Source organism: Paramormyrops kingsleyae, chromosome 12, assembly GCF_048594095.1.
Source record: "Paramormyrops kingsleyae isolate MSU_618 chromosome 12, PKINGS_0.4, whole genome shotgun sequence".
Taxonomy (NCBI): Eukaryota; Metazoa; Chordata; class Actinopteri; order Osteoglossiformes; family Mormyridae; genus Paramormyrops; species Paramormyrops kingsleyae.
Genome location: NC_132808.1, coordinates 19,977,200 through 19,998,008, shown reverse-complemented (window position 1 = coordinate 19,998,008; position 20,809 = coordinate 19,977,200). Strand labels below are relative to the sequence as shown.

Below are 20,809 nucleotides of genomic sequence, written 5' to 3'. Positions count from 1 at the left end.
CTCTGGAGCACTGGAAACAGGTTCTGTGGAGTAACAAATCATGCTTCTCTGGTCTGTTGAATGAGTCTGAGTTTGGCGGATGCCAGGAGAACATTACCTGCATGACTGCACTGTGCCAACTGTAAAGTTTGGTGGAGGAGGGATAATGGTATGGGGTTGTCTTAATGCGTCAGCATACCTAGACATTTTGGACAATTCTATGCTCCCAGCTTTGTGGCAACAGATCAGAGAAGGTTCTTTTCTGTTCTGGCATGACTGTGCCCCAGTGCACAAAGCAAGGTCCATAAAGACATGGTTGGGTGAGTTGGTGTGGAAGAACTTGAATGGCCTGCACAGAGCCCTGACCTCAATCCCATTAAACACAGAACGGAGGTTGTGAGCTAGGTCTTCACATCCAACATCACTACCTGACCTCACAAATGCTCTTCTGGATGAATGAGCAAAAATTCCCACAGACACACTCCAAAATCTTGTGGAAAGCCTTCCTAGAAGATTGGCAGCTGTTATAGCTGCAAAAGGGAGACCGACTTCATATTGATGCCTATGGATTAAGAATGGAATATCCCAATACTTTTGTCCGTATAATGCACCTAGTTCTTTTGTACAGTAAATTATTTCAGTAATTTTACACTTGGTTTGGTTACTGGTTACTTACTTACTTGGTGATTGGTTTTGCTTGTCATTTTTATTATTTATTGATCAGGATACACTGAAACAAACAAAATGCCGGTATGGATGGAGCAGAACATCAGCAGTAAGATAAGACTGCCCTTGCAAGAAGGTTAAAAAAAAGAAAGCCTCCAAAATCACGTAATTATTCCCAGAGAGCATCGTGTAATCAGCACTATTAGCTGTTGAGTCAGCAGGTGACCTTTACAGCCTATGAGTCTGCTGAGAATAGACTAGTACACCCTGAAATATTGGAGCATCCTGGGAACGCCTGGGTAAAAAAACAGTAAAGATAAAAGGACAGGCAGTTTGCATTAACATGTTTTATAACTCTTTGTGGAAAGGCAATTGATTTCTAATCCTTTAGAAATTACAGGAGTGTTTGTCTTACTGTCTAGTGCCCAGCCAGGTGTATTTTCCTCTCTGATTGTTAGCTAGAGTGTTAGGGGGGATCATGTCCTGTCATCCATGTTTCAGAAGGATAATCACTGGTCTGCTGACCTCACCTTCTCTGCTGCACCTTCTCAGCAGAAATGTTGTGAAGATAAACTATCCCCTTATCCCATAGTTTAAGTGAACTGAGATTCATTTCACACTATAAGAGTCCAAATCTCTTCATGTTTCTCTTGAACTTTATAGGGCAAATCCACGGGAAGGACCCAGCTCTTGTGTCCGTTTGAAATTTGTACCTTTTAAATATAACAAAAGGAGAAATAATAATAATTAAGGCTTCCTTTCAACTGATTACATCTCTAAGTAGTGGTGTACTGATGTGGGAATTTTTGGCCAAAAACTGATGTATTTTTGTGTAATATCACTGGCACTGCTGGCGGTGAAATTCATCAAGCTTTCCGGCGCAGATTAGCAGAATGTCATTACATCATTTTTTATCCTGATGAAAAACGAAAGATAGATCTGTGGGCCAGTTTTAATAATGAATGATAAACATGCCGTGGGGCGGTACTTTGAGATCTCTTAAATGGTGAATGAGCTAACGAAATCCCTCGTCCTCCAATACGGAAAGTGACTGGTCGTCCAACGCGGTCATCTCCATTATTTTAATAGTTGTGTCTTTAGCTTTGGTGCTGCTAATGTTCAATGATGGATAAAGTTTAAATATTGCCCAATAATTTTAGCCAAGACTGACACATTGGTCTGATGGCGATATCGTGACTTTTAACGAATATCGGCTAATACTGTCATCTTAGCCTGTGTATCTCTAGCTCTCAGTAGGTGCCTTCCAGGTACCCTGAGTGGGCTCCTGCGACTAAGACCTATGACAGACCACGACCTACAGGACTTATGTTTCTGACCGGCCACTTAGGCCAGTATTAGCACTTTGTGGTATAAACAAATATTTTGGATTATATGTACTAAAAGATGACTGCATTTTGCATTTTCATTTCACATATTCAGCAGATGCCTTTGCCCAATTGTGACGTACAAGAGATGAGAACCCAAATGCAGCCATGTGGTGGGTGATACCTCAGCACCACACTAGTCCAAATGGACCAGTGTGAAGTTTTTATGGTGGCAGGAGTGCCAGTCCTGCCACCAACCCCCACATTTTCCTTGCAAGGTGGAGGACCTGCTTCTAGGGCAGTACAAGCATGGACATAAATCATGGGGGGGGGGGGGGGGTTGCATATCCCCCGATAATTAAAACCAGCCAATGCAAACCCCTGGACCCCCCAGACCTCAACTCCCCCAGTGCTTAGCCCACCGTTATGCCCTTGCGTACAAGTGTGGCAAATATATTAGGAATTGTTCTAAGTAAAGGTACGTTAAAACAGTGACGTCTGTAGGAAATAGGCGAGAGAAGACTATCCAGTGTAATGTATCGGGAAGCCGTAAAAATGCTGACCTGTGTCCTGTGGTGGAACACAGCGACCTGTCACCACAACCTGTCAGGCGCTTGATTAGCAGCAATGCGGCCGCGTAATGCCGGAAAGGAGAAGTCAGCACTTTCTGCTACTTCCTGGTGTTTATGGATTTTTTTTCTTCCCGTAACAGCAGGGGAATCCACAGAGCAGCAGACTGATGTTTCCAATCTGATGTCCATGAGACTTTTCCACGGCAGGTGTTGCAGTGCCTAGAGATAAGTGATGAAAGGCAATGTTGAAGAGCGTGCCGTGGTTTTGAAGAACAGGGCGATCCAGGGTGCTTGATGACTGGGTGTGAACCACTGCTTCATTTACCTCCAGGAAAAAAAAGTCAGCAATGAATTTTTTTTTATAAGTGTGTGGACACTTTATGGGGCATCCGGTTACATTATCCATCCACACTAGGGGCCAAAATTGTGGAAACTCCTACCATTCCAGGCACTGCGCTTTAAAAACTGCTACACGAATATTGGCAGTAATGTGTATAAGCAATCAAAGAATGTTACAAATATCATACACTGGATGATTAAATAAGTAACTGCAGTAACTGGAATAAGGGTCCTGCCATCTCTAAAAATTTCAAGTGTTTCCTCAAATTTGGCCCCTAGTGTAAATCTCTGCCATGCCCAAATTCACAGCTGGGTCTCGACAGAGAGTAAATGAGCAAAACCAAGCAGCTTGTATTCAGAAGCACATTAGCAGAGAGCTCTTTTTAGAGAGCTCTGGGCTTTTTGAGTTGCCAGGGGCCCCCTCACTATTTTTAATGGTGATGGTAAAAGTTGTCAAACGGGGCCCCTTTTTAGCGGAGGCCCCTGGGCTTCAGCCTGGGTAAACCCATACGCTAAACCCCCCTACTTGTAAGTCTTCACTGGGTGGTATTAGTAGAGGATGACATTGTTTGTTTAGATGTAATCATGCTCTCATTTCTTTCGGGTATGGTTAGGTTGGGGGAGGCATGCTGGAGACAGATGATATATTTACATTTACATTCCATACCATGATTACATCCCTCACTCCCCCAGTTTGTGTGTGTGTGTGTGTGTGCACGTGTCTGTATGCACCCTTTCTATGAATAGTAAGCTAGAGGGCATCGTTGGTAGCGATTGTCTTAGTTCTGCTTTTCCTCTCTGTGTTGAAAGGATTTTTTTTCCGTTTCATTTTTCTCTCCTCTCTCCTCACGTTTGCTCTCTTTCCCTTAGGAGGGCAACAATAAATGAGAGAATTCAGTCATGGTCAATATTCTAACATCTAATGAGGGGATCAAAAGACAAAGCATGAGATTAAAATGCTTCGAGAAAAGGCACGGAGTCCCACCGGGCGACTTGGGAGTCTTTCTCCAAACTTCCAGATTCCCACACCTATATTCTCCTGATACGCCCTGTCCAACGTGTGAAATATCTCACTTTTGACCAATTACATTCACACACGTGGTGCTGTTCCCAAAAGAGACAGGATGTGTGATCAGGTGTCCACTGCACGCGTGAAATGAATGTTTACAGATGCAAGTGACCTTGTTAACTGGTGCAAACTTGTTCGGCACAAAGGAGATTCTCAGAACTTTCTCTCAGACTTATAAACTGCATTGAGTCCATATTTTGACCAGACTTACAGCTGAGGAACACTGAGATACTTCTGTTTATAGCCAGGGATCTACAAAACTGGTACAGAAGTACACATTCACTTTTAAAAGCGATACGTGCAGCAATCGAGTGCTGTGACAGTGCAAAAGTGTACGTATTTTATGTATATTTGCACTATGACAAGAAATTATCATGCATTTTAACCTTTATACCACAAATGAAGTACGAATTAGCATTTAAAGGTTAAAATGCACAGTAATTTTTGCATTTGCGCTTTTACAGCAATCGATTGCTGATCGTATCACTTTTAAAGGTGATTGCATTGTTGTGTACCAGTTATGTGCATCCCAGTTTATAGTCACACACACTTCTGGGATCTGAGCCCAGGAGACACTCTAAGGCCTGTTTATAATGAATAACCTATAGCCTAATTATGATGAATCATTTTTAAGCACGCAGTAAATTTTGGACTGTTTTGAATAATAATTTATCACAGCTATTCACATAGTATGTATGGTCAATATAAGTTGATTAATAATGTATTACTCTGAGATTATTGATTTAAATTTAAGATTCCACAGTTAGTAGGGTGTTTGCTGGTCATGGAGTAGAGTCTCCCAGTCTTTGTCCCAGTGTGAGTGCGTGTTTTACGATCTGCACTGTAATTTGTTTTCTCCTGATCTATCCAATCATGAATTACTGTCATGGCATATTTAGAACATACAGGATTGTGTGGCATATGAAAAACAAAATCACTTACAGTAATTAACATATAGAATATTGTACTGTAAAATGGTACGTGAGTGTGCCTCGCAATGGGTTGGTGCCCCATCTTGGGTTGTTTCCTGCCTTGCATCCATAGCCTCCAGGACTGGCTGGATGGATGGATGGATGGATGGATATTTTACTGTAATGCCAGTGACATGTTTACTATAGTCATATGAATATGTTATGTTACAAAGAGAAATATGTTGGTCACTTTTTCTTTGCATATCTGTTCTAAAAGTGCTCCCTCAAAACAATGTTTTATAACATTTCATTGTAATATATTTCATTTACTCTTGCTTATCTCAAGGTCATCCTGTTCAACTTCCATGTTCAATACGAATGCAGTCAGTTTATGCATGTATTCATGGTCCTTGCTCCGTACTACTGCAGTTACTTACCTACTGCTCATAAATAAGATATGTTTCAGTTCAGTATTTTTTTACGTCACAGGATTTTTTCCCCCACTTTCACTCCTACCCTACAGGCATCCTGGTTTTATGTCAGTGCTTCTCAATCCGGTCCTCAGGGACCCGCAGACAGTGCACGTTTTTGCTCCCTCCTGGCTTCCGGTAGGAGGGAGCAAAAATGTGCACTGTCTGGGGTTCCCTGAGGACCGGGTCGGGAAACCCTGCTTTATGTCATATTCTAGCCCAAGGAAGAGAGATCAGAAAACACACTGACAGGATGACACACGTCCGTAGCATGAAATGTTTTAACCCATGAACACTAGATTGGAGGTTCATCTTTTCCCAGGAGGTTATGTTGTACATTGCCATAAAGAAGATGATTTATTACACCTAGTGGTACACCCAGTATGTTACAGTTAATTAGACTAGAGCATAACACTAGCAAAATATACAGCTTTAGCCTGGCTGGAGGTATTCATTACTGCTTGGGGAATTCATTACTACTCAGGGAGGGTGTGTATTGTCATACAGACTTCAGTAACACATATAAATTATGTATAGCAGTGTTTCCCACACCAGTCCTCGGGGCACACTGGACGTATCCACATTTTTGTTTTATCCCAGTTCCCATCACACCTGTAAGGCTTTTAGAGCTCCTGATTGCTCGGGTCAGGTGTTCTGGGAACTGGGATAAAACAAAAATATGGATCTGTCCAGTGTGCCCCGAAGACTGGTTTGGGAAATACTGATGCATACTGTAGTACTGTGCATAAGTGTTACGCCGTCAAAGAAAGTGATTAAAACAATTTTCTAGGTGGTAAGTGTATCTTACGTTCAGAGAAAAAAAAAATCAATTTAACAATAGAATACATGAAAATGAACAGTAACACTGATTAAAAAAGAAGAATTTCCTCCCTCCTCCAAAGGTTTCTAATATCTTGTTGAACGGCTAGATGAACTCTGCTTCAGTTCCCAGATCTCTCTTCAGGGGCACCTCAGCCATTCCACGAACATTTGTTAAATTTCACCACCAGCTTACTTAATTAATTGACTAATTAAATTATTTGACGAGGTATCAATTAGCCAGACATGGAATGCTAGTGGTGAACAAATGTGTGAGTGTATTAGATGGTTGCTGCATGTGCTGGGAGACGTTTTAAAATTGCTAAGCTGACACACTTTCATAGGCATGCCATTACATTCTTTCACCAACATGAAGACCATTTAAACATCAATATCTTTGGCTGCCTAAGACTTTTACATATACACATTGCATATATGAATGAAATTGAGAAAATGGAGGGATGTCGGAGAAATGACTGAAATTTCTGCAAGCCTTTCCATTGCAATCCATTATACTTAAAGGATTTGTCATTCATAGACAGTAGTGCTGGGTAGTATACCGGCTCATCAGCATTACTGTGAAATCGACAGATTCTTAAAAAAATACTGTGATACTAATTTTCATTCATACTGCCCGGCATTAATAGACATTGAGAGTGATCTAATGAAACAACAAATGTGGTCAGCAAAATCTGCATGCTGTCTAAACCCTCACGCAATAGCGCTATGGCTGAAAGTTTCTCCTCTTACAGGTTGTAGCCCAGGGATGTAGACCTCAAGGGACTGAGACACAGAAATCAATTGGATTTCAGTCCTTAAGGGAAATGCACCACGTCAACATTAAATAACTTGGACAATACCCCCATCCATTAGCCTGTCTAACTATGCCCTTAGTTCAATTACTTTGCTAATTCCAACTGCTATGTGGTTACGGTATGGTGGAATTTCCTGAGTTTTATTAGGCGTTCTGGTTAATAGCTTTTGAAATGGGTGCTTATCCAAGAAACCATATCCACTACACTGATATTGCCATTCCATGCTTAACTCCCCAGCATATTCAGTGTAAGGCTACGAGTACATTTATCTTTATAGACATTTTTAATAAGTCTGGTCCATTGCCTGCAGTGAGCATAATGTTGTTGTTTTGTTTCTGCTTTGAGACACCAAATTATGTTTAATTCAGCAAGGCATTTTTAATATATATATGGTCAAAATGTAGATGATATGATACTGGTAGATTCTGAGTGGTCCAGCAACTAAAAGTACAGTAACATCTCCAATTCCATCTCCATAAGCAGTCTGCATGTTCTCTCTCTGTTTGAATCAATTTAATGCAAATACTTTGCTTTTCCTCTACAGTCAAAGGATGCGGTATGAGACGGAGTGGTATCCCGACCAGGGTATGCCCTACCTTTCACTCGAGTCTTCCAAAGATAGACCGCAGGGTCACAACAGAAGTCTTGTTAATGAATAAATGCATGTAGCGCGGTTCCTCATTGGGTATCGCGGTTCCTCATTGGGTATCGCGGTTCCCTCACACCTCCTGGGTCGTTGTTTTGAGCCCCACCTCTGCTCTGTGCTCATGTTCTACCTGTGCCGTGTGGCTTTCCTTTGAGTACTCCGGTTTCCTCAAGCAGTCCAAAGATATACAGTTGGGTTTAGTTGTCATCTCTAAATTATCCATAGTGTGTGTATGTGTGTCGAGCATCCTGGGCAGTCTATCCCTGCCTGGTGTCCTGTGCTGCCTGGGACAGGCTCCAGCCACACAACCCTGCCAGGATAAGTGGTTTACAGACATATGGATGAATAAAAAATATATATGTTTATATGTATGTTTGTGTCACCTTACTGTAATTTGCCGGATGGGTTGTACAAACATTTTCCAGAATCTAAAATGAATGAAAGCCTTTGGGGGGGGTGTGATTTGGCATTGAGCTGCAGCCGCATCTTCAGCGGGATCTTGCGAGTTTGTAATACTGCTGCTTGGACTGAGGCAACCTCTGGGCGCACTGGCGTACTGCTTGAGGCCTGCAGCTTCAAAGCAGAGGGCCTGGGGCCATCGTTCCCCCCCAAGTTAGTTCTCAGTGCATTACTTTAAGCAGAGGCACTTCTGCTGTTGTCCGGGTTACGCACTGACGAGCGATCGATGGTCAGCCGATGGGAAGGAAAGCTGGTGCGCCTGCTGTGATAGTTTATAATGGTAGTAAACAGACAATAAAGCAGTTAATTGGAGAACATTATTAATGGGAATCTGTTATTCAAGAATTACTTTAATGCTTCTGGGTCTGTTATTGTTCCTGTGTGTGTGTGTGTGTTTGTGCGTGTGTGTGTGTGTGTGTGTGTGTGTGTACACTTAGAGGCTCCTTTATAAGGTAATAAGTGGTAATGCGAACAGCCTGCTCCTACAAACAATGAATACTGTGGTTGCATCTAAATATATATGCAGACTGGGTCAAGTGATTTCACACATGATGTGATTGTTGGCGTCAGACTTAGTGGCATCTCAGAATCTTGGGATTTTCACAGGCTACAATGTCTAGAGTTTACAGAAAATGGTGTGATAAACAACAACAACAAAAAAAACATTCAGTTAACGGCAGTTCTGTTGCCAAAAGCACCTTGTTAATGAGAATGATCTGAGGAGAATGGCCAGACTTGTTTGAGCTAACAGGAAGGCCAGAAGTGCAAAAATAATAGTTCAGTACATCAGTGGTGTGCAGAAATGGATCTCCGAATTCTGAATTCGCAACTTAACCCTTGAAGTGGTTCTGGAGACAAATATATATACTCACACCACAAAAATCTTGCAGTACAATTTTAGAACGGTACACTGCCTTTTCCAACAAGCTGCATTCTAACGAAGATTCTGTAACAATAATTACTAAATGTAATAAAACAAGGAAGGTTAAAAAAGAAGCACTGTAATATAGATACCTGAAGAGAGAAAATGACTGTGTTTGCAGTCTGGGATTATTACATACGCCATTCTCAGAGTTTTTGTGAATAGTGCTGTTATCTATGTGGTATTCTGAATTGGTTTTCAAAATTAAATTGAACTGGGAGTATTTTTAGTTTTTCTGGGAACTGTGCCCAAGGTTTGATGAGGAAACACTTCAATGTCAACATCATCGCATATATACATATATATATATATATATATATATATATATATATATATATATATATATATATATATATATATACAACATTCATTTCAAATTCATTTCAGGACAGAAAACTCTTCAGCTTTAGCATTGTAATTGCATTTTCAATTTTATAAATCCACTTCTGTTATCAGGGCACACGTATATGTACCTCATTCCCCCATCTTCCGGCAATTTATCAAGTACAGGGCTGTGCTGAGGGCCTGAGTGAATACCACAGATGCCAGACCTTCCCTGGATAGTGGCCAATAGTGGCGTTCAGGCCATGGTATCTCATGGTTTCCCATTTCACCTAAGTGCATGCATTTGGACCGGAGGAGGACTTCGTAGTACATGGTGGAGACTTGTACAACAGAGGAAGAACTCCACGCAGAGTGCGGGTGGATTCAAATCCCAGAACTCACGTGACCTACACATCATGCAGATTCAACAATTCAGTTTACGTTCTGTGAAGAAACATTTATGCCACATTGAGAGAAAGTACCACGTCAGTTCCATGAGTATCAATGTAGTGCAAGGTTTCTCAACCCAGTCCTCGGGGACCACCAGACGGTCCACGTTTTTGCTCTCTCCCAATTGGCAGGGAATTGGGAGAGAGCAAAAACATGGACCGTCTGGTGGTCCCCAAGGACCGGGTTGAGAAACCCTGATGTAGTGCATAAGTAATATCAGGTCAGATGTGGTCACAATGGTTTTACATGACTATGACACAGTAACAGTGATTTTGCACCTCATTACATCATGGTGGACAAAGGGTATGATATTGTGTTGAATCCACTGCAAACACACCTTGGTAATGCTACCAACCCACAATGTCATGACTATGCATGCAGTAGGTTGGTGCGTGGGGTCCACCAACATGTTTAATCTGGCGTTACATGCAAAATGAAGAGCTTAATATGCAAGGAACTAATAGGTAACAATTTAGAGGGGTCCCGCCCCCCTGACCATTATTGAGGCGTGAGGGAACCTAAGTGACTTTTTGCCCATCTGCCAACTTCTCCTGGAATAAATGAAGGCAGATTTATGAGATTGGACTAGCAGACTAATTCCATTGCCCTTCATAAACGAAATACCTTTTCAGAGAACACGGGCTGAATTTTAAGAGGACAACGGAGGTCAGTCGTAAGGCTTCTAGGAAGATCAGTCCTTCTCTTGAGATAATAATGTGACTTCATTAAGGTTTATCTTATCACCTTGCCATGAATTGTGAATAAAAAGTTGTTCTGTCCGTTTTTGTAGTTTGCTTTGGAAACTCAGAAATATCTGGTCCTGTTTATCGAGACTTAAGAAGTAGCTTTTCAAAGGTGAAATTGTGCTTTTCTGTGCTAATTTGCATTTCTGAGACGGAATACCAATGCAGTACTGAAAAGTAAATAACTGAAGCTATTGTATGTGGGAGGGGTGAGAAACATAGTCACAGTATTTCTCACCTGAGGGCTGGAGCTTGGGCATCAGGCTTGGGAGTCACATTGGAGGTGGAGGGTCAGTGAAGAGTTGTGCTACAGACCCCAGGGCAAAGTTCAAATAGAGCTACACCATGGCTTGTGCTACAGACCCCAGGGCAAAGTTCAAATAGAGCTACACCATGGCTTGTGCTACAGACCCCAGGGCAAAGTTCAAATAGAGCTACACCATGGCTTGTGCTACAGACCCCAGGGCAAAGTTCAAATAGAGCTACACCATGGCTTGTGCTACAGACCCCAGGGCAAAGTTCAAATAGAGCTACACCATGGCTTGTGCTACAGACCCCAGGGCAAAGTTCAAATAGAGCTACACTATGGCTTGTGCTACAGACCCCAGGGCAAAGTTCAAATAGGGGTACACTATGCATGCTGCCCCCAGGGCAAATCACAGCTGCCCTGCCACCAGTTTGTGGAAATGCTACAGGCCGTCTCTGTACTGCGGGACCCGGGTTTAATGTGTTTAAGCACACTTGTTAGCGTGTGCTTCGACATTTTTAACATATGCGAGCGTGATCACCACGCTCGCAGGTTTCGCTGCAGCTTGCCAGATGTTCATTCATTTTGTCCTCGCGCCAGATTTCTCTGTTTATTACCTGTTACCTTTTATGAGCTAAACAAGAAGTCTGAAAGGGGAAACATGCCGTCAAAGGCTTAGTTTGGAAGGGGACTGTGTTTATAGCACAGCATTGCCAACACAAGATCCATAGAATGGAGTGTGTCTAAAACATGTTAGTTATATTCCGTAATATATTTCTCATGTAAATTAAACTACCCCCCCCCCCCAAAAGAAACAAAAACAACTTGACATTGCCATCGTTATACATTACATTACACCACTGATTTTGCACATTTCCCCCACCTTCAGGAATGTTCAGTTAAATGCAGAAATGCCAGGCTTAGAAAAAGCAGAATTGCAGTGATTGGGGAGTGACAGCCGACAGGGATACAGCCGTGCTGCCGCTCTGAAGTCCCAGATCGCAGAATCCAGCAGGTTGTGCGGCAGACTGTAGATCCGGCAGATAAAATGTTAGAGCACTGATCAAGCAGCCACTGTCTAAGAGCTGAAAGTTGGGTCATAGAAGTTTGATCCAGATTGCTGGGCTAGAGAATATAGGTCCAGAATATTGAGTGATGTAGTGTAGATCCAGAATGCTGGGTTAGAGGATATAGATCCAGAATATTTGAAGATATAATGTAAATCTAGAAACAGACATTCTACATCCACATTGCTGGATCACAGCAACAAGCTTTTATCATGTCAGTATAAACGGTGAAGACTCCCTGCTGTCTCTTTTGCTGCATGCTCAGGGTCGCTGCATCATCCCTGTAATTGAATGCACCAGGTATAACCCTGCTGTGCTATTTTGGAAATGATCATTCGGGAAACCAGCTTTAGTTAATCTGGACTTTCAGAGCGTTAGATCAAAGGCCCCCATCACTGCCCATTTAGAGACATGCAGGGGGTCTCTCTTTGGCAGGGGTCGGGACTAAGTGATCTCCAATAATCCATTTTTTGCTATAATGCATCTGTCTGTCCTCCTGTCTATCTGTCAGCCATTCTGTCTGTCTGTCTACCTGTCTGTCTACATGCCTGCCTGTCTGTCATATCATTGCTGCATTCAGAGTGACGTTTGCCCTTGGTTTTGGTGTCTCCTCATCATTCATATGATGAGATGTTAAGATGATTTATGGACCAGACAGGGATCTATTCAACCAGTAGCATTTGGAGGACAGGACAAGACATAAACGGAGAATCTTTCGAGATTCGGCCAGGTTGTATGTAAGAGTGTAAATAGTTGTGGTTGATTATGCAGAAAATGAAGGATGTCATTTTTAAACAACCTCTGATGGAGATTCAAATGGTAAAAGGTTTCAGCTGTTTTGTAACTTGGCAATTTCATATGCAGATGACAGGGAAAGTTAAAGGGATAATTAAACGTTTGGTTTATACTGAAATAACATACTGCCACCTGAAGGAACAGTGAGAACTGTGAGAACCTGAGAAAATAGTAAGTCAGCAATGGAAAAGTCTCAATGGCATATTGTTGTGATTTCACAGTGTACGTATACCACCTACAGTAATTTCAGCAATGGAAAAGTCTCAGTGGAATATTGTTGTGATTTCACAGTGTACGTATACCACCTAATTTCAGCAATGCAAAAGTCTCAATGGCATATTCTTGTGATTTCACAGTGTACGTATACCACCTAATTTCAGCAATGGAAAAGTCTCAATGGCATATTGTTGTGTTTTCACAGTGTACGTATACCACCTAATTTCAGCAATGCAAAAGTCTCAATGGCATATTCTTGTGATTTCACAGTGTACGTATACCACCTAATTTCAGCAATGGAAAAGTCTCAATGGCATATTCTTGTGATTTCACAGTGTACGTATACCACCTAATTTCAGCAATGGAAAAGTCTCAATGGCATATTGTTGTGATTTCACAGTGTACGTATACCACCTAATATCAGCAATGGAATAGTCTCAATGGCATATTGTTGTGATTTCACAGTGTACGAATACCACCTAATTTCAGCAATGGAAAAGTCTCAATGGCATATTGTTGTGATTTCACAGTGTACGAATACCACCTAATTTCAGCAATGGAAAAGTCTCAATGGCATATTGTTGTGATTTCACAGTGTACGAATACCACCTAATTTCAGCAATGGAAAAGTCTCAATGGCATATTGTTGTGATTTCACAGTGTACGAATACCACCTAATTTCAAACCTGAATGGTACCTGAAGGGTCTCCTGAAAAGTAGAGCCGGCTCCAGGATAATTTAAAGATGACACATAATTGAAATAAATGTAAAGCAGGCACAGGGAGATGACTGTCATTGAAGAAGAGGACCTTGTTGCTGACAGATGGCTGTAATTGAAGTAGGAGGTAATTAGCAGATTATGTACTTCATGAGGTGTTTTGTCACATTTCTGGAACATTCTCTATTTTCAGCATGTGTGATATTCCCTGCACTGTCTCTTGGTCTGTCCATCATAGGCAGGTATGAACTTTGCTGTTTGGACACTCCGCACGTTAAGAAGCACCAACTTCCTCTCTTTACGGCTCCCGGAAGTCCCCTTTCTCTCTTCCTCAGCGTTTTCCCCAAATTTCTGTCTCTTTCGGGAGCTGACGGCATTAATATTTGTACCCGTCAACGGTTCCGTTAAAGTCGAGAGCCCCCATTGCCGTGAGAGACCCTCGGCCAGTTTTCGCTGCCGGCTCAGAGGAGGAGGTGGTGGAGGAGGAGGTGGAGGTGGTGGAGGAGGAGGTGGAGGAGGAGGATGCTCTTTACATCAATGCGCGCTCGCTCTCTGTGGCCCCGCCTCCAAGGCAAAGGCCCGTGGGTTTGCAGGATTCGCAGATGGTGCTGTATGACACGCACTGGTACTGTAGTAAGTACTGAGCCAGGGAGGGGGGGGGGGGAGAGAGACAGAGAGAGAGGAAGAGGGCGGGCAAGAGAGTGGTAAGGGGAGAGCGAGGGAGAGAATGTTAGAGAGAGAGAGAGAGAGAGAGAAACCACTTCCCTGGCAGCCCAGGCTAAACTGCAAGCAGAGAAACATTAATGACCTGACAGCAGCAGGTCCATGGGTTCTGACGGAGCTGCAGCCTGCGGTGTGTGACGGCCGTACAGAGCCTCCTCTCCCTCTGCTGCTGCCACTGGGACTGCCGCCTCTGCTCCGAGCGTGTGGCACTGGGGGGGGGGTCGACCCAAGTTCCCCCCACTGCAAGCACTCTACCCTGAGGGGACTGCAGCGCCGGGAGGAGCCCCCGCTCCCCCCACCCACCCCACCGCACGCCACCATGAGCGGCTGCAGGAAGCGATGCAAGCGGGAGATCCTGAAATTCGCCCAGTACCTCTTCAGGCTCATCACGGGCACGCTGAACACAGGTAAAGTTTGTGAGCGGCGTCAGTTGTGCGCGGTACGCGCTGGTGTGGCCCCGGCTCCGTGGTGGCTGGCGGGGCAGCGGCTGATGTGTGTAGTTTACCACCTGAGATGGGATAATTGCACCCCTAGGTACGAGAGCCCGTGGCTTTTGTTAGCCTCTGCGTGAGCTCTCTGCCTTTTCACTCCCGGAGATCTGTGCTGGGGTAGTTTGCGGGGTTGGGGACAGTCAGGACGACGGTGCTGGTACTGACCCCGGGCTGGAGGGACAGTCAGTTCCGTACAGATTGCTGCCCTTCGCGACGGATTGCTCTCACCTGTTAGGCGGAAAGGTTGTTTTTTTTTCCCCAGCGTGGTGACAGAAACTGTTAGACGGGGATTTTAAAGTAAGATGTTGCAGAAAAACAACAATGCAGATGTTGAACATTGCTTGTCAAGACTTGTTTTCATTTCTTAACAGTGTAAATGAAGTTCAGTTTTCTCTGAAGTTAGAAGCTAATACCACGCCATTTACAGATTTACTGTATAACATTTTCTGCTTGGATGAAAATTAAGATTTTCAGTCATGTTTCATTAACATTTAATTTGTGGATTGTGGCTATTACATTTCAGTTATGTGCTACAAGGGTACAAAATGTGCCATAATTGCAATAAAGTAGAAACATTATATTTTCTATGATGTTTGTCAGCAGTGTCTGATGCCCCTGTGTGTGTCATTGTCCACGGGAAAATCCTGCAGTATGTCCTGTACTGTAAGGTGTAAAGTGACCTTGATAAAGTCCTTCACTCTTACAGCAGGTAGGAATGCTAGCACTCATTACGACTTCATGCTGTACGCTCTGTAAATGAAAGCTCAATTGTGTCATCTGCTTCGCACTGAATGTCTTCTAATTTGGTTTGAAATGAAAATAGGAAGAGTCCACTCTTCAAATCTAATGAGTAGTTTGAGACGTTAGTCACCACGGTATAGGACTTAAATGTGACAGTTTTGTATAAAATATCAGAAAGAAGGAGAAAAAAACAGTGTCTAAGTACTGGAATCATGATCCAGCACTTTGTGAAATGAATTAAATTTGAATAAAATATGAACTGGAAAATCCTCTTGATTTATGGTAGGTCCATTAGTCCATTAAACATTTCCAGAAATGAACTTAAAGGCTGTTAGATCTTTGCCCTTCTCACAATGCGGCTGTCCCCACAGAACGATTTTGACGTTCTGTTAAATAGCATGCTTAGTTGTCTCAGTAGAAGTTTGGGGCTGTGGTTTTCTAATTACTGTAATATACACAGATTTATTACGTAATAAAATAAACATACCTACTCAAAGCTCCATCTTTTGACGCTGTTATGGCTTTGACATTGTGTTATCCGGATATACACTGGCTTCAAGCAGCCAGATGGTCTGACTGACTTGCCGGTTTCATAGCTGATTATTGAGGACATACAGAGCTCGTTTAGAATGAGCAGGAAAACCTTTAGCCCCGTTAGGTCGTTTAAGTCCGCGGTGCTGTTTTCTTGGTCCCACTGGGTAAGCCTCTTTGCTTGTTCCGTTTGACCTACACGAAGGTGGTAATCAAGATGCAGTGGCTCCGGTGCCCAAGTACTTCTGAGGGGGCATGCAGACTCCCCTTGCCTCCCAAGCCCCGTCCTCCACTGGCCTTTTTAAGATTACCCCGTGACTTTGCGTATGGCTTGATCAAAGGAGGCGGGGAGTACCATGATCACCACCTTCAAACCTCGGCCACGTCTAATGAAGTCGGTTCATAGGAACGGGGGACCCAATCGAATTTGTGGTGGAAGTGCATGCGTCAATAAAGGTCCCAGTGAGCATGTGAGTTTCCCGCTAATTAATGCGCCGAGGCATGCGCATGCTTGCTGCTCTCGCTGCAGAGGTCTTGGGCAGGAAGACGTCAAATCACGTTCCCAGTTGCTGATCTGTCTCCCGACCAACTGTTGGACACTGCTGGCTCCTCGTCATTGCTCCTCCTTGCATTACTGCAGCGTGGATTATGTAACAGGATTAGCGTCTCTCACTTCTCTCCACGTGACGTCTTACATCTACAAATAAGAGGTCCCCAGCTACCCCCCACCGAGACGTCTTATTTAGTAAATTTATTTAGAAGGCTGGAAATTCCATTTTCAGTCTTCAGCAAATAAAGCGTTCACACCAGCCACCTTCTGATTCATCTCCGTTTGATTAATTCAGTTTCAGACAGTTTCATAGTTAATAAATGTCAACCGTGGAACTTACAGCAGGCGCAGTCATATTTCTGGATGGACTGTGGTCGTTTGATATTTACTCTTGTTGTAAATATTGCTGCACTGCAGTATGTAAGCTCCATGAAGTGCAGCACTACAGTACATCTGAAATGGTACCAGTTAACTGTGGCCGTCACATCCCCAGATGTCATTCTAATTCACGCCTTACTTTGCGATGGTTCTGCAATCGCACACCTAGTATCCTGACGTTTGCTTTGATTCAGGATCCCCAACAGCGTCCACCTGACATTCGCACTAAAATCGAGTGACGTGTCCGGCGAAGTGCAGTAAGATCTGGGCAGGAGTGTCAGATGTCAATGCTCAGACAAACGGGGATGAGGATCCAATCCACACTGCAGAAATTAAATACCATCAAGAAGAACCACAGCAAACAAGAAGCACATTGCTCAGTCCCCTGTGTGTATACACACACACACACACATATCACCCCACAATCCCTGAGCTCTCCTGAAATCCTCCCAGTAAACCCTATTTAAACCCTAATGAGCCCAGCAGTCTAACTGGGGTCATCCAGCCATCATTATCCCAAGTGCTAGTGGGTCTGCGTCCAGTGATCAGTCACCATGGAGACACAACTAATCAGTTTAATCGAACCCTTTGCCATTGCCCTGCCTCATGGCCGGCACATGCCAGCACGGTGATGTCATTTGAGACAACTTTTCCAGGCTACTCATAAAAGATAATCGCTGTTTAATATGTGCTTGGAACTGGGGAAAATTTATAATAACTTCTCTCTGGGGGACACAATGTATAGAATGTAAATTAATCTCATCTGCATTTAATCCTTCTAAACTGTACAGGGATTTTAAAAATGTCTGCATACACAGCATGTAATTTAAATCTCAGCAGATTTTCCATACAGGCACTGTAGGAGAACACCTGAATGAGACTGTAACCTTAATTCTGCTACATTAAAATCTTCCAGAGGAGCTGCTGATTTCCTGACCACACCACATGGTAAATCTCAATGCAGTCACCCGTAATAAAGAACGAAGTCGATACAGCGTTACGGGGGCCGATCAACAGAGGCACTGCTACATGCTGACTACGCTGGATCAGTGAAAAAATCGATCCACAACTCCCGCCATTCCAGTCATCTCGCTTGAGAATTCTTTTTTAATTATCTTCGGCTCAAGCTCTGCGCCACGCCAGAACGTTTCGCGTAAAGAGCAATTTGTGACATTGCGGGCTAAGCCTTGTCGGAAAAGAACTCGGCGTTCTTGCATTTTGCCAAAGGCGGGGTTCCAGATTGTCATCTATGTACGTCCTAAATCAAAAAATCACTGTGGTGCTCAGAAGCGATTTATAATTACCGTATCACGCTTTACTATTTTAAGTATATATTTGAAAGTAATGGATCTTCAAAGCTTTTAATTTAGACTAGGAGAGTTATGGGGAGGGGAGCTTTGATGTGTTCAATTGCAGGGGCATTGTGGGTAATATAAAAAGCGATACCCCGTCCCTGCCGAATGCGACCGCATGCCTGACGGATCTCAGGTGTGGCCGGACCCTGCAGCGCTGCAGAATTGTGTTTCAGAGCGCATTGTTTCTGTGGGGCAGGGTGAAACAGATCCACGGAGACACCGTCGCTGCATGGGGGCCTAACAAATTGAATGATTTATCCATGTCGTCTTTCGGGGTGGCGGGGTTGCCGTTTGTTACCTTGTCGATACCTGGCCTCCAATGGGTCATTTCCACCTCTCAGCTCTACGCGAGCCCTCCTTTCCTCCCCGGGAGCCTGGCCGTATATCTGCAGCGCGTCCCTGCTCTGGTCACGCTTTCCACTCTCCTTCACTCTCAGGGCAGGACATGCAGGCGCGTTGGCGCTTGTGAACATCGGCTAAGATACAGTGCGGCACAGATGCCTCCACACCCTCCCCAGCTAAGACCTTCTGTAATGTTTCTCGGCCTCTAAAGATACGCAGAGCAAGACTCAACACGATAGGATCACTTTGATGGAAGCTTTAAACCTTATCATTGATTTTCAGTAATTTAATATATTTAATCAATACAATATAAAATGACTTAGAAAAAAACCACCACAGCTGTCAAGCGAAATATACAGTAATTACCTTGATTTTCTGCCATGGTGCTGTACTGCATGGTCCATATTAGTGTTCTGTTTCGTCGTCTTCCTCAAGCACCTCAGTGCTTGCTAATGTTAACCCTGCCTCTGGTAACTTCTGCAAGATATTCTTCCCTCAGCTAATTCTTCTTCACACATGTTACTAATAAAATATTGATATTTAGCACCCCAAATTTCAGTCATGCAGGTCACTGTTTAGTACTGGAATGAGCTGAGCTCACCTGCACGCCTGCTGTTCCGCTTTGGGCTCGTCAGGCATTCTAGCTGGTCTCCAAGAGCCAGAAACCATTAACTGCATCCAGAAGCTGCTTGCTGTAGCTTTAACAGCAAACTGTTCTCACATGTCTCTGGCTATTTTATAGCGTAGTAGGGTTTCCTGAAGATGGTACTTGTGGGCGACGGAGTATTATGGAATTTTCTCAGACTCAGCAGTTTATTTATTTATTGTTATTATTTATTGAAGTCGGTGTTTAGCTGGTGTGTCGCCCCATCTGCTGTTTCAGGATTAAATCAGGCACTGATTAAAATGTATTCAACAGTAGCTTTCCTTCCCCTTAATCTCTGGCTGTTAAGTATTTATCTTGAGATCACCTTCCCTGCAGCTTAGCGACTGTTGGTCGACGGTTGTGGTCCTGGACAGAGGTCTCGCCTCTGAGGTTAAAGTTGGATGTGCTTCTGAGCCCACAGCAACATCAGTGAGGGGCTGGATGTCTCTGCAGGGACCTAAATACTGTACCTTCTCGCCTTTGTGTCCTGAGCAGTAGTTTGGGTGCCGTGCCGCTAGGGAAACTGTCCTGTCTCTCATCCGGGGTCCCACACTGCTTCAGTAACTGTCCTGTCTCTTATCTGGGGTCTCACACTGCTTCAGTAACTGTCCTGTCTCTTATCTGGGGTCTCACACTGCTTCAGTAACTGTCCTGTCTCTTATCTGGGGTCTCACACTGCTTCAGTAACTGTCCTGTCTCTTATCTGGGGTCTCACACTGCTTCAGTAACTGTCCTGTCTCTTATCTGGGGTCCCACACTGCTTCAGTAACTGTCCTGTCTCTTATCTGGGGTCCCACACTGTTTCAGTAACTGTCCTGTCACTCATCTGCAGTCCCACACTGCTTCAGTAACTGTCCTGTCCCTTATCTGGGGTCCCACACTGCTTCAGTAACTGTCCTGTCTCTCATCCGGGGTCCCACACTGCTTCAGTAACTGTCCTGTCACTCATCCGGGGTCCCACCTTCTTCAGTAACTGTCCTGTCTCTCATCTGGGGTCCCACACTGCTTCAGTAACTGTCCTGTCTCTTATCTGGGGTCCCACACTGCTTCAGTAACTGTCCTGTCCCTTATCTGGGGTCCCACACTGCTTCAGTAACTGTCCTGTCCCTTATCTGGGGTCCCACACTGCTTCAGTAACTGTCCTGTCTCTCATCTGGGGTCCCACACTGCTTCAGTAACTGTCCTGTCTCTCATCTGGGGTCCCACACTGCTTCAGTAACTGTCCTGTCCCTTATCTGGGGTCCCACACTGCTTCAGTAACTGTCCTGTCTCTCATCTGGGGTCCCACACTGCTTCAGTAACTGTCCTGTCTCTCATCTGGGGTCCCACACTGCTTCAGTAACTGTCCTGTCTCTCATCTGGGGTCCCACACTGCTTCAGTAACTGTCCTGTCCCTTATCTGGGGTCCCACACTGCTTCAGTAACTGTCCTGTCTCTCATCCGGGGTCCCACCTTCTTCAGTAACTGTCTTGTCTCTCATCTGGGGTCCCACACTGCTTC

The 20,809-nt window shown here is 44.0% G+C and overlaps 1 protein-coding gene across 2 annotated transcripts in view; it reads left to right on the top strand.

The window, feature by feature from the left end:
• The window catches only part of kcnip4a (potassium voltage-gated channel interacting protein 4a), a 196,149-nt gene that overhangs the window by 70,010 nt on the left and 105,330 nt on the right, over positions 1–20,809 (top strand). Inside the window, exon 1 of one of the 2 annotated variants that reach the window (XM_023794308.2) lies at positions 14,272–14,682. The exons of the other annotated variant lie outside the window; for it this stretch is intronic. Within the exon in view, the coding sequence (XP_023650076.2) occupies positions 14,280–14,682 (403 nt within the window). The 5' untranslated portion in view covers positions 14,272–14,279. Of the gene's footprint in view, positions 1–14,271; positions 14,683–20,809 lie in introns of those variants that run through there. 2 annotated transcript variants of the gene reach the window in all.